The sequence below is a fragment of the Ornithorhynchus anatinus genome, chromosome 10, assembly GCF_004115215.2.
Source record: "Ornithorhynchus anatinus isolate Pmale09 chromosome 10, mOrnAna1.pri.v4, whole genome shotgun sequence".
Taxonomy (NCBI): Eukaryota; Metazoa; Chordata; class Mammalia; order Monotremata; family Ornithorhynchidae; genus Ornithorhynchus; species Ornithorhynchus anatinus.
Genome location: NC_041737.1, coordinates 47,740,403 through 47,755,052, shown reverse-complemented (window position 1 = coordinate 47,755,052; position 14,650 = coordinate 47,740,403). Strand labels below are relative to the sequence as shown.

Sequence of the window (14,650 nt, the reverse complement as noted above, 5' to 3'; positions counted from 1 at the left end):
CTTTTATTTTTTTGAAATCCGATCAGCAAGCAGAACTAGAATATAGAAACTATACTGTACAAATCAGATCTCCGAATCCAGAGCTAAGTTCTCATCTTTCTGTGCCTCTTCATAAGGGAGTCTCTCAGAGGAAACTTTGACTGTTAACATCACAGAGGTGCCAGGGTAAAACTTTTGTAATCATTCAGACTTTATGATGGAGATCAACTGAGAAGTACTTTGAAGAAGACCCAATATCTTAAGGGGGTTTTGTTTTGCTGCAGCTATGATAGCTTTCTCTTGTTGAGTCAGTTTTCCATAAGTCATATCAGCACCAGCACAGATGAAGACACTGGAACCTAGTCCATTTTGGTGATTCGGAAACTCTATCACACAGGTTTGTATATTTCGTTGAAGAAAACAAATCCTGAAGATGAAAGATGAGAAGCAGCATGGCCTAGAGGATAGAGCATGGGCCTGGCTTTCAGAAGGACCTTGGTTTTAATCCCGGCTTTGCCACTTGTATGCCAGGTGACCTTGGGCAAGTCACTTAACTTCTCTGGGCCTCAGTTACCTCATCTGTAAAATGGGGATGAAGACGGTGAGCCCCATGTGGGACGTGGACTGTGTCCAACCTGATTTGCTTGTACCTACCCCAGTGCTTAGAACAGTGCCTGGCACATAGCAAGTTCTTAACAAATACCAGTTCAACCATTGAGCCTCATGTGGGACAGGGACTGTGACCAACCTAAATAACTGTATTAAGCCCCAGCACTTAGAGCAGTGTTTGACACACAGTAAGCATTTTTACATGCCATAAAAAAGCCCTATAACATCCAGAAATTTCAAGAAAATCACAACCCTTTCACTAAGGAGAAGCAGCTGGCCTGGGAGTCAGGAGGACCTGGGTTCTAATCCCGGCTCTGCTACTTGTCTGCTGTGTGACCTTGGGCAAGTCACTTAACTTTTCTATGCCTCAATTCCCTCATCTGGAGGGATTAAGACTGTGAGCCCCTTATGGGACAGGGACTGTATCCAACCTGATTAGCTTGTATCTGCCCTAGTGCTTAGAACAGTACTTGACACATAGTAAGAGCTTAACAAATACCATTATTGTTATTAATTGTTTCATTATCAATTATAATTTAATTATATATTAATTCAAATTATTAAATTAAAGCAAATGAGTTGAATGTATATATTAATCATTAATTTATTATTACCACTGTCAAGATAATGGATAAAATTGGGAAAGTGAACCATTAAATCAATCAAGGGTATTTACTGAGTGCTTGTAATTAATGTTTCTATAAAACAAAGTTTATTGTTTTCTATTTGGGCTTGATTTTCTCTAATGAGCAAGTACTTCTCTTATTGTAGGAAGGTTGAACAAATGGTGCTGATTTCTTTTCAGCATTAGAATGTGTTACCTTAAGTGATAATTGATGATGTGAGCAAACACTGCTCTAAAATGTTCATACACACCAGTGAATGTCATGTTTCTTTTGGGATATGGAGGTGTTTATTTAGCAAAATTTTCAGTGAGTTGCTTTACTTACATTTAAACAGAGGTTCAAAAGAACAGGACAGAGAAATGAGTGTGCCATTGAAAAAAAATTCAATATTAAATTAAAAAAATAGGAAAAACATACACAAAGTCAAGCAGACATAAGGTACAGATTCCTACAGAAGAAAGGGATTTTTAGTACAGAGAAAGCATTGAAATTGAGGATGTCTGGGGCATGGTGGCCACAAGACTTCCAGGCATTAGCAAAAATGTGGCGTTCGGTAAAATGAATATGGTCTTTTCTTATTTGTTTGAGTGTTAACTCAGGGTAAAGCTGTCGGAGTGCTTGCTCTCTGACAGGGGTTAAGTGTGAAAGGAATGAATTCCTCTAAGACTCCCCAGCCTGAAGCCACCACTCTCATGGCAGGGCAGCAGATTTTTTCCACGAAACCCAAAGCTAAACGGACAGAGCGAAAGATGAGGTTTTCATATGTTTCCATGTTTAGAGAGCGCCATCACCACCTGCAGAGCACTGGTGGGGGAGGGGGTGATCATCCAGCTCCCAATTTGGGGAGTGCTGGCTGCTTGCATTAATTTCCTCCCTTCCCGCTCCTCAGTCAAATCAGAGATCCCTGGTATACGAGGGAGCAAGCCAAGCCATTGACATTTAACTCCCATTTCCACTCCTCTGACTCCTTTTTTTTATGGTATTTGTTAAGCGCTTACTAAGTGTCCAGCACTGTACTAAGGGCTGGGGTAAAAACAAACTAAGGATGGATTTAGTCCATGTCCATAGTGGGGCTCACAGTCAATCCCCATTTTTCTTAATCCCCATTTTACAGACGGGGTTATTGAAGCACGGAGAAGTTAGGTAACTTGCCCAAGGTCATCCAACAGACAAGTAGCAGAGCTGGGATTAAAACCCAGGTCCTTCTGACTCCCAGGCCTGTGTTCTATCCACTAGACCATGATGCTTCTCTGACTCGTCTCTTTACCTCTGCCTTTCCCATCCCACTGTAGTTACACCTCTGCCCACTACTTTAAGAATATATTTTTATGTCAGGCCCTAATCCATATCCCTACGTGGGAGCAGAGTAGAATAATGTATAAATAACCTTAATAAGAATTTCCATGTTTTCTAAGAGAAAGAACAGTGCTTCAACAGTGGGTCCATGATTTCATGGAGGAAATGGAGCTTCCATCTCCCTTGACCAATTATCTAAAGCCAGGGTTCAAGGAATGAGCAGAAATGGACACTTTATGCAGTCTGTGAAAAGCCTTCGGAAATTGTATTTGTCACTGGAAAGCTGTAAATGGACAGTCTTTTATTTTAGCTCTATGAAATAATAGTCCTAAGTTGATAAACTTTAAAAAGTCCTGAAAGATTTTAATAGGGAATTGCTCCAGATATTTTGACATCTGAATAATAGCATCTTAGAGCTGGACTGTATGTCTGTCTACGCATATCTATATATATGTACACACACAAATGTTCACACCCCATATATATGTGTATTTGTTAAGGTCTTATGTGACATGCATTGTCCTAAATGCTGAGATAGATCCAAAATAACTAAGTTGGATACAGTCCATGCCCCACATGGAACTCAATCTTAATCCTCATTTTGCAGACGAGATAACTGAGGCACAGAAAAGTTAAGCAACCTGCCCAAGGTTACACAGTAGACAAGTGGTGTAGCTGGGATTAAAATCCAGGTCCTCCCGAGTCCCAGGCCCATGCTCTATCCACTAGATCACGCTACTTCCCAAGAGGTCCTTCGGACCAGCCTTCTGTTTCCAGGAAGTAAGTCCAGTTAATCAGTTGTATTAGTGTTTTCTGTGTGCAGAGCACTGTACTAAGTGCTTGTGAGAGTTCAGCACAACAGGGTTGGTAGATATGTTGCTTGCCCAAGACAAATGACTCCCTATTCTTTCAAAAATGAACTGCACGATTGGTTACTCTCCAACCTCCCTTGTCACCTCTGATCAAGGTACTGCTGCCCACCAGTTGACAAGTTGGTAGTCGCTAACTAACCAAAGATCACAGTTGCTGACGTTGTGTGAATTTGTACTTGTCTATCTTTAAAATGTTCTGCTGTCATTGCTTTCGATCGACTCCCCTTTCTGTATCGGGTATCATTCATTCTCATTAATTCCCTTGGCAAAGCTCGGTTGCCATGAACATTGTTTCCGTAATCACGGTGTCTCATTTTTGATAATCATGACCTGCCATTTGATGTTGAATATCAGCTTAGGTTATGGCTGGTGAAACTGCTCCGCAAGCCAAATGTACCTTGAAAGTTATAGAGTTCCTGACTACCTAGCTCATTATTGGCAGGGAGCATGTCCACTAATTCTGTTACATTGTACTCTCCCAAGCACTCAGTACAGTTCTCTGCATATTGTGAGCACTCAATAAATACCATCGATTGATCTAAAGGTTGAACACCGCCAAAGCATCGTAGACCTTCCATTTAATTGACTCTAATCCCAAAGTGCTACGACACATACTCATTTCTGTAAAAGCCACGCAGCCCACTTTGTAAGTAGTTTTCTGCTGCTTTGTTCAGATACTCAACACTGGAGAGTTACACATATGATACACTGTTCTTTGGGTGGAAAGATAACACTACTAGTGACGAGGTTTTAATTGATGTGTGTGTGGGTGTATGTGGTTGATAGGACGTGTGTGACTGGTCATCCGTTCCACATTGTGCGTGAAAGGATTTCCCCTTTCTGCCCAATTGCATTTATTCCCCACAGTGCCAAGTATTTTTGTTTCTGCCTCTTGGTGTCATGAACCTTGAAATGTCAGTCACTCCATTTCTGATTGCTGTCCATCAGACTGACCTGTCTTTTGCTGCCTTTTTTTTTTTTAAAAAAAAAATGGCATTTGTTAAGTGCTTACTATGTACCAGGCACTGGACGAAGAGCTGGGATAGATACAAGGAATCAGGTTAGGCACAGTTCATGTCCCTTATGGGGCTCAGAGTCTTAGTCCCCATTTTAAGATGAGGGAACTGACGCACAGAAAAATCAAGGGAATTGCCCAACATCACACAGCAGGCAAGAGGCATATTCTCAGGCCCATGCTGTAACCACCAAGCCATGCTGCTTTTCTCAACTATCCCCTGTTGTCGCATATTATTCGAGGTTTTTCCTTCAATATGGTTTTAAAACAGTTTTTCTCTCCACCCAGTCTAACTCACTGGAGAGCACCTGTTTGGAAATTCTGCTGTCACACTTTCTTCTCAAGAGTCCTGTCTAGAAAAGATGTGATATGATGTACATTGCTTCAGTGAGGGGAGAGTTTGACTGCATTTCAGAATCTCATGATTTGCCATCCTGAGTAGCCAGTTGATGTTACGTATTGCATTGAAGTGACTCGTAAGCTTCTTGTGGGCAGGGATCGTATCTACCAACTCTGTTGTATTGTACTTTCCCAAGCACTTAGTACAGTGCTCTGAACACAGTAAGCGCTCAATAAATTCCATTGATGATGACGATTAATGAACCTGCTCCAAAGTTGATCCAAGTCTTACAACTTACCTAGGTGTGACATTTCTCTTGCCTTCTAAAGCTGCTATTTGTTCTGAATCTTATTTCCATGCTGGAATCACACACTGTCAGTCTCTTAAAGGACACAGAAGCCTTCTTAATGATTTCCTCCCTCCTCATCCATCCTTGCATTGTTGAGCAGTATGTTGCCAGCTAAGCACAATTCAGTGACAACATTCAACTCTGATGTCAGGGAGATGAGATCCTTGATTGGAAAGAGGGTTAAGAAGTGTGGACTGCTAAATAATCGTGCTCTTCTTCAGACTAATTGGCGATTCCCAGCACTTTGCAGATTCCGAGGAGGGTTGGTAATCATCTCCAAGTCTTCTCAGGGGTGTGCTTCCAGTGCTCCATCAGCATTTGGGAGCTCCCGGATTCACAGGTTTTGTGATATTCCAGCCTGCTGAGAAAATACCACTTTTGAGGGTCCTTATCATGTCCTCCAGCATGATGGCACAGAATAGAAATCAATGATTCAATTGTATTTATTGAGCGCTTACTGTGTATTGTACTAAGTACTTGGGAGAGTAAATATAACAGAGTTGATAGACACTTTCCCTGCCCAGTAAGGATCTGACAGGGCGTTTCCACCGTGGCCCCTATTCTGAAACAGCCAGCCACATCGCTGTTTAGTGAGCTTAATTAACTTTGCAGGACAGCCAGACTTTTTTTAGTAATTACCAAAGCCTGGTTCTACTAATGGTGTCAGATATTTTCGTACAGTCTTTAGTGTCGCCCTCATTATCAAATGTATTAGAGTTCTACTGTGTTCAGAGGATTATAATCTCATTGTAGGCAGGGAACGTGTCTACCAGGTCTGTTATGTCATACTCTGCCAAGCACTTAGTATGGGGCTCTGCACACATTAAGCGCTCAATAAATACCATTGACTGATTGGTTGAACTATCTGAGGGACTTAATAAGAAGCAACAGAAGCAGAAGAAATGGTCCCTGCCTTTTAGGAGCTATCATCATCATCCATCCATGGTGTTTATTGAGTGCTTATTATGTGCAGAGCACTTACTAAACGCTTGGGAGAGTACAGTACAACAGAGTTCGCAGACACGTTCCCTGCCCACAACGAGCTTAAAGCCTAGATTATGTCTAATGGTTTGCTCTTAATGTTTTGTCAAGAATTTCTCCTTTATCTGACATGCAGAAAATTCATGTCTAGCATGCATGTGTTCTGAGTTATTATTGGGATTGGGAACCAATGCTTTAAAGTGTTCTTCAGGTTGAAATCCTGCAGCATTCTGCAGTTTGCTGAAGAATGGTCTGGGCAGACAACTCAATAACACATCATCTCCCTGCTTATAAAACCTGGCTGATATGCCATCAGATCTGGGAGCTCTGCTGTTCTTTTCATGACCCTAACCAAAATAGTGGCTTCATTAAGCTTTGGAAGGAAAACCATGCCTTCACCTGTTGGCAGACAAATTTTTCGTTGTAAAGCGTCATTTTCAATGGTGGACGATGTGCTGAGGAAATTGTTGAAGTGATATCGTCTTCTCCTTAAAATGTCCTCTTTATGAGTACTGCAAAAGGAGTGTGTGTTTGTGAGGGTTGGGGGGTAAACCACGTACATTCTTCTGGGATAGGTAGAAATATCTGGTTTCAGTCTGAAGCAGATTTGCCTACTGGATAGAGCATGAGCCTGGGAGTCATAAGGAGCTGGCTTCTAATCCGAACTCCATCACTTAACTTCTCTATGCCTCAGTTTCCTCATCTGTAAAATGGGGATTAAGACTGTGAGCCTCATGTGGGACATGCACTGGGTCGAACCTAAGTAGCTTGTATTTACCTCAGCGCATAATTAATTCATTCATTCAATAGTATTTACTGAGCGCTTACTATGTGCAGAGCACTGTACTAAGCACTTGGAATGTACAGATCAGTAACAGTTACAGTCCCTGCCCTTTGACGGGCTTTCAGTCTAATCGGGGGAGATGGACAAACAAGAACAATAGCAATAAAACGGTTTTCCTTGAGATCGATTTTCTCCTTCCATATCCCAGTTATTGTTTGGAGCTCCTTTTTCTTCTTCTTCCAGTCTGCTAAAAATTTACCGTGATTCATACTGCAAGACTCGGCTTGCGATTGGTATTCCTTGACAGAGGAGTTCTTTTGGGTGAGATCCTTTTTTGGCCTTTTTTGGTTTGTCAGATTTTATACGAAATATCGGGCAGGCACCTAGGGGCAATGTGAATCAGCGCATTTTATCACCGATTCAAAAAATAAATAGTACAGCTTGCTCACTTGCGATTGGGCACTGCATCCCACTAGAAAAAAATTACGTCAGCAACTGACATAGAAGTTTGGCCCTTTGCTGTGCCATACAAGCGATAAGAGTCCTATAGTCATTCAATAAGCTACTCGGGTAGCAAATTATATGTTCCAATAACTCCGCTTCACTCCTTTTTGCAACTGTTTGAACTTCAGAGGCTCTTCACAAAGTCTCAGAGAGCAGAATGCTATAATTTTCTCCTTTGCGGTCTGTGCGTGCCACATCCGTGCCAAGCCGTTTGAGGGAAATCTCCAAGAGCCTCCTCCGTCCGCTGACTGCTTTTCACAAATCTCAACAAATTAATGATCGCAGCCGGAGTTACGCCGGGGATGCGGCTAGCTGCTCCAATCGTCTGCGGGCGATTAGAATTCACTTTCTCACGTGCTTCGTGGGAGAGCGACTCGGTCTGGATACTCATGTAAACTAAGTCTTCAGGTAGTTGGAGAGTTTCATCTCGCCGCACCTCTTTCATTTATTCATTCATTCATTCAATAGTATTTATTGAGCGCTTACTATGTGCAGAGCACTGTACTAAGCGCTTGGGATGAACAGGTCGGCAACAGATAGAGACAGTCCCTGCCGTTTGACGGGCTCACAGTCTAATCGGGGGAGACGGACAGACAAGAACAATGGCACAAACAGCGTCAAGGGGAAGATCATCTCATAAAAACAATGGCAACTAAATAGAATCAAGGCGATGTACAATTCATTATCAAAATAAATAGGGTAACGAAAATATATACAGTTGAGCGGACGAGTACAGTGCTGTGGGGATGGGAAGGGAGAGGTGGAGGAGCAGAGGGAAAAGGGGAAAATGAGGCTTTAGCTGCAGAGAGGTAAAGGGGGGATGGCAGAGGGAGTAGAGGGGGAAGAGGAGCTCAGTCTGGGAATGCCTCTTGGAGGAGGTGATTTTTAAGTAAGGTTTTGAAGAGGGAAAGAGAATCAGTTTGGCGGAGGTGAGGAGGGAGGGCGTTCCAGGACCGCGGGAGGACGTGACCCAGGGGTCGACGGCGGGATAGGCGAGACTGAGGGACGGCGAGGAGGTGGGCGGCAGAGGAGCGGAGCTTGCGGGGTGGGCGGTAGAAAGAGAGAAGGGAGGAGAGGTAGGAAGGGGCAAGGTGATGGAGAGCCTTGAAGCCTAGAGTGAGGAGTTTTTGTTTGGAGCGGAGGTCGATAGGCAACCACTGGAGTTGTTTAAGAAGGGGAGTGACAGGCCCAGATCGTTTCTGCGGGAAGATGAGCCGGGCAGCGGAGTGAAGAATAGACCGGAGCGGGGCGAGAGAGGAGGAAGGGAGGTCAGAGAGAAGGCTGACACAGTAGTCTAGCCGGGATATAACGAGAGCCCGTAATAGTAAGGTAGCCATTTGGGTGGAGAGGAAAGGGCGGATCTTGGCGATATTGTAGAGGTGAAACCGGCAGGTCTTGGTAACGGATAGGATGTGTGGGGTGAACGAGAGGGACGAGTCAAGGATGACACCGAGATTGCGGGCCTGTGGGACGGGAAGGATGGTCGTGCCATCCACGGTGATGGAGAAGTCTGGGAGCGGACCGGGCTTGGGAGGGAAGATGAGGAGCTCAGTCTTGCTCATGTTGAGTTTTAGGTGGCGGGCCGACATCCAGGTGGAGACGTCCCGGAGGCAGGAGGAGATGCGAGCCTGAAGGGAGGGGGAGAGGACAGGGGCGGAGATGTAGATCTGCGTGTCATCTGCGTAGAGATGGTAGTCAAAGCCGTGAGAGCGGATGAGTTCACCGAGGGAGTGAGTGTAAATGGAGAACAGAAGAGGGCCAAGAACTGACCCTTGAGGAACTCCAACAGTTAAAGGATGGGAGGGGGAGGAGGCTCCAGCGTAGGAGACCGAGAATGATCGGCCAGAGAGGTAAGAGGAGAACCAGGAGAGGACAGAGTCCGTGAAGCCAAGGTGAGATAAGGTATGGAGGAGGAGGGGATGGTCGACAGTGTCAAAGGCAGCAGAGAGGTCAAGGAGGATCAGAATGGAGTAGGAGCCATTGGATTTGGCAAGAAGGAGGTCATGGGTGACCTTAGAGAGAACAGTCTCGGTAGAGTGGAGGGGACGGAAGCCAGATTGGAGGGGGTCTAGGAGAGAATGGGAGTTAAGGAATTCTAGGCATCGATTGTAGACGACTCGTTCTAAGATTTTGGAAAGGAAGGGTAGTAGGGAGATAGGACGATAACTGGAGGGGGAAGTGGGGTCAAGAGTGGGTTTTTTTAGGATGGGGGAGACATGGGCATGTTTGAAGGCAGAGGGGAAGGAGCCCTTGGAGATTGAGTGGTTAAAAATAGACGTTAAGGAAGGGAGGAGGGCAGGGGCGATGGTTTTAAGAAGGTGAGAGGGAATGGGGTCCGAGGCGCAGGTGGAGGGGGTGGCACTTGCGAGGAGGGAGGAGATCTCCTCTGAGGATACTGCAGGGAAGGATGGGAAAGTAGGGGAGGGGGTTGTTGGGGGGGAGGGGAGAGGCGGAGGGGTGACTTTGGGGAGCTCAGACCTGATCGTGTTGATTTTCGTGAGGAAATAGGTGGCCAGATCATTAGGGGTGAGAGATGGGGGAGGGGGAGGAACAGGGGGCCTAAGGAGAGCTTGCTGCTGAAGAGATATCATCATTTCATATATGGCTTCTATTTTTAGTCTCTCTGTTAGTTCTCTACTTTCAACAAACTTCTTTAAGGGATCCGGAATCACTTTTGCTAGTTTCTCCAGGTCGACCTCTTCGTACATTAGTATGTCCAGAGCGCTGCAAGAGACTCTTTTACTGAGGCTGATGGGAAGCTCTGGGATGAGTCTACTCCATTTTGTGCTGGAGAACTGGAGAGATTTCAGGATGGAAATTCCTTCCTCTAAAGAAGCCTTCACCAGAGAGGCTCGTTCATACCTCTGTCGGGACACACAGCCAGCTTCCTCATAGCCTCGAAATGTAAGCCTGCTGTCGGCATTATCAGGTCGCAGAGACAGACGAAACTCCACCCGACTGGTGAACATCCGATAGGGTTCACTGGTGCCCAGAGTGGTAAGATCGTCAATTAAGACCCCAATGTAGCCTTCCATGCGGCTGTTGATAAACGGAGGTTTGCCAGAGACTTTCAGGCTAGCGTTGATCCCGGCTACCACTCCTTGAGCTGCAGCTTCTTCATAACCGGTAGTACCATTGATCTGTCCAGCAAAGAAGAGCCGCTGAATCAATTTGGTCTCCAGGGAAGGAGTGATCTGATGGGGATCCAGGAAATCATACTGTACTCCGTAACCTGGCTGCACCATCTTGGCTTTCTCCAAGCCCTTGACACGAGTGATCAGTTGTTCCTGGAGCTCGGCTGGAAGTGTCACTGATAACCCTTGAGGGTCGATGAGATCAGAATCTAGACCTTCAGGTTCTAATCAAATCTGATGCACCCGATTTGGAAAGCGCAAGACCTTTGACTCAATAGAGGGACAGTACCTTGGTCCTCTCGTTGTCTCCTTTACATGATTATTGAGGTGAATATTTTCTCGGAAGATCTGCTCCACTTCAGAGTTGGTGAACGTCAAGTAAATGGCAGCTGGTCCTCTGGCCGAATCCAGACCTTCTCTCTGAGGAAACTGAATGGCACGGGGGGGGGGGGGGGGGGGGGGGAGTCGGGTGTGGTTTTCTTCAGAATGCTGAAATTCACAGAATCCCAACACAAACCCCATAATGCAGTGCCTGGCACATAGTAATCGCTTAACAAAAAGCATTAAAAAAGGTCAGGATAGCTTTGGATCTCTTCCGCCCTGGCGGCTCACCATTTGTCATTTCTGTTTCTCAATTTGTTCTGGCCTCAATAAAATAGCCTTCCATCTGTAGTCCTCCTGTTTGTCAGGATTGTAAAGATCTGCAAAGAGTTGTTGGACTATTCCTTGCCTGATTGCAAGTCACTTTTTGATCTTGGCAGCATTCTCGTGAAGCAAGTTGAGATGTTTCTTCTGGCAGCACCCACAAGCACTGAAGAACTTTAGATACTAAACTTACTTGCCTGGGCTTGGTTTATGTGTCTGTCCAAGGTCGCTGAGCAAAAACTGAAAGGTGATTCATTAAGAAGATGCAGTGGGAGGTGAGAGGGCAGAATTTCAGTGTTGAAGCTCCAGCTTTGGCTCTCGTCATTATAGCTTTAAATATGGTTCCTGGAATCATGGTACAGCTAGATAGAAACGTGAGTAGAGCTGCACTGAGCATTGAGTGAAAATTGATTACTAAGAATTGATTGCTCATTTGTAATTGATGGCATTCCTCACCACCTTTTACATTATTTACAGTCATTATTTCCCATTGCTCAGATGTATAAAAAGGCTGAAACAACCGTTGTCGTATTTACAGTAATGTCTGTTTCTTCCTACAGACTGTAAGCTCATTGTGGGCAGGGAATGTGTCTTCCCACTCTTAAGCCCTTAGTACACTCATCTATATACAGTAAGTGCTCAGTAAATTCCATCGATGGATTGATTCCCAGGTTGAAGATCTCTGATAACTTTCTAATCAATTTGGCCCTACCTTAACTAATTAACAAGCCTGGATGGTGGTTTGTAACCAGTGGTATTTCACAGCACTCTGGGTGGTACTTTGCCCGAACCCTCAGGTAAAGTTTGCTTTAGAAACAGAGACTGAGGAGTAATCAGTTTGCTTATTTGCTTTAGAGAACTGTTGGACCCCTTTTAAGGCACACAGGCTGCCTCTATTGAAGTTTGTTTTGTCCAAATGTTGATTTAGTCTTCTGTTCTCGATCCATTAGCTGCTTCTATGCTTTTACCAGAGGATCTCTATTGACGTAGAGCAGAGGGTAGGTGGTACTAAACTCTGCTCTCAAAAAATGTTGAACAGACATTGGTCTGGATGTGATTGGGGTTTTTTTTCCCGTAGACTGTAAGCTCCTTCTGGACAGGGATCATGTCTACCACTCTAATATATTATGCTTTCCCAAGCGCTTAGTACAATGCTCTGCACACAGTAAATGCTCAGTAAATAACATTTATTGATTGACAATGAGTAGGTCCCACAAGATGGATTATGAAGCCTCCATATAATATAATTAGTGCTTCTTTTATAGCACCCTTTATATGAAAAGTGATTAAATCCAGGAGTGTTTGGTTGGTACAGAGCAGTGCTGATTTTTATATAGTCCCCAGTTCTCTTCTCGATATTTCCAGGTTGACTTTTTAATGGGATTGTAGATATTTATAATAAAGCCAGGATCCAAAAAAAATCATGGGTTATGGGTGATGGATAATCCAAATCTATAAGTGATGCAGCTAGAAGAAAAATAAGACGAGCCAAGAGCAAGTCATTTTTAGTCCCTAATGTGATACTTTTCATTAGATTTCTTTACCCAGGCCGCAGAGAAGAAAAGGATAATCCTGGTAATGCTTAATTTTGGTGTGTTTTGGATAGTTGAGTGAACTAATGACTCTTTCTTGGCTAAGCATTATCAAAGTGTGCTGGGTTAGTTTGACCATGCACCCTGGTTTACCCAGATTTTAGGGTTGTCCTGACCGTTCTTGAAAATACCAATAAGCATCCCATAATTGGAGGGAAACTGCAGTTTTTACCAAGGGAGTAGACTTATTGTGGGTCAGAGGTGGAGGAACCAAGATACAAATAGCTCCTTTGAATTCTCAGTCTTTTGCTTAGTTTCCCAATTCAGGATGCTTTACATCCTTTTCTCAGACGTTAATAAAAATAAAAGAAATAGTCCCTATGCTCATAAGAAGATGGAGCTTTTCTTTTTAAAGGAGGGGGAGTAGGTCTGGTAAGATTTCATTTGGCTATTTGTGTTCCACTCCTTCACCCCCTCCCACTCCCGCCCTATGGAAAGAACAGTTAAGTGGATCTAAAAAAAAAAAAACCAAAAAAGAAAACAAACCCCACAAAACTGGTAATGCAAATTAGCATGGGACCAGAGGCCTGAAATAAATGAGGAAAAATTTGAAAGAAATCAGTCTGTGGGAAGATAAGATATTAATAAAAATACAGCCCTCTGTATTTTTTTCATTCTGATGATGTTCACTTGCTACTAAATACATCATTACTATGGCATTACTAAGTTTGTAAAGAGAAAGTTGAGTGACTCTAAGAAGTTTTTATACTTACTAGAAAAGCTTGGTTGAGGGATTTTTGGTATTATGGAGAATTTATTTTTGAGATTTTTTTCTAGCAATAGCATTTCTGCCAAAGTTTGGTTTTCTGCAGGACTGATTCATGATGTGGAGCTATGTCTTTCTTTGAAAATGTAGACAGTCAGTGTTGTTATTAGGGGATTGGTTGGCAGAGATAGAATAGACATTCAGTTATTCAACGTATCATCGTTGACCTTTAAATACAGCTGCCTCCCCCATTACAAGCCTGTAAGTTCAGAGGTGAAGATTCCCATAGTAAGCCCTACTTGAGCATAGCCAATGAGGCAGGCACCCCAGTTAATTTTGCATTTTGACAAAGTGCTACTAATATAACTACCAATGGGTTGAATTTTTGTTGCTGTGGAAACCATAATTTTGCTGACTTTCCTGACATTTGAACAGCTAAATTCCTGAATGATAGGTGCTGCACAAAAAACATACTATTAATAATGGAAATGTTATTTAATTTGGAGAGATGGGGTATTTTATTTCCACTGGGTGCTTCATATCCTTGGCAACCTTGGCTTAAATAAAAGGCAGTGTTTTTACCTTCAGAATGAGGACAAATACTTTTGTAAGTTCACCACACTGGGTAGGTACTCCCTCATTGTCTGCATCAAACACCTACCTCTCAGAGACCCCATCCTCTCCCAAACTTCATTTTCTTTCCTTGTTTCCGTGTTTCAGTATCCTTTTTTAGCTTTTTCTGTACTTACAATTCTGTGAAATACTGTCAAAATAAATGGGGCTTCATAAACAAAATGACAATACATTATAGCTCTTTCAAAACACAGCACTAAAACCAGCAAAGTTGACAGATGTTCTATTATAATGTTGTTGTCTTACCCCTGCTTTTACATTTTAAAGCCAAGTACTAAATTTTTTGAAGAACTAGCATTTCCTTGGTGGGAAAAAAGAAATTCCATGAATCATAAAGAAAATCTCATTTCAATGAAGAAGAGCTCCCCACAAATGACTGTACGAAAAGAACTAATAATGGGATTTTTTTGTTTCCCTTAGTTTCATAACTACAGTGAAATACTGAGGCGGTAAAGGTGCTTCTGGAACCTTCGGATTCAGAGTGGAGGAAGGGGAAATGAATTCATGACGTATTAATTCTGGCAAAGGACCAATTTCTCTGGATTTTTTTTATGGTTTGAATTGGGGTTTTTCAGAGAAATTCAT

The 14,650-nt window shown here is 43.4% G+C and overlaps 2 protein-coding genes across 11 annotated transcripts in view; one reads left to right on the top strand and one right to left on the bottom strand.

Annotated features, from left to right (window-relative positions):
• Positions 1–14,650, top strand: part of TSGA13 (testis specific 13) — a 235,058-nt gene that overhangs the window by 61,003 nt on the left and 159,405 nt on the right. The gene's annotated exons all lie outside the window — the stretch shown is intronic.
• Positions 181–12,805, bottom strand: LOC114814552 (protein MTO1 homolog, mitochondrial-like). Its single transcript, XM_029072873.1, is given in 7 exon segments — positions 181–365; positions 6,467–6,579; positions 7,111–7,234; positions 7,352–7,488; positions 9,915–10,875; positions 10,878–11,021; positions 12,679–12,805. Coding segments are annotated over 7 exon segments (1,791 nt in total).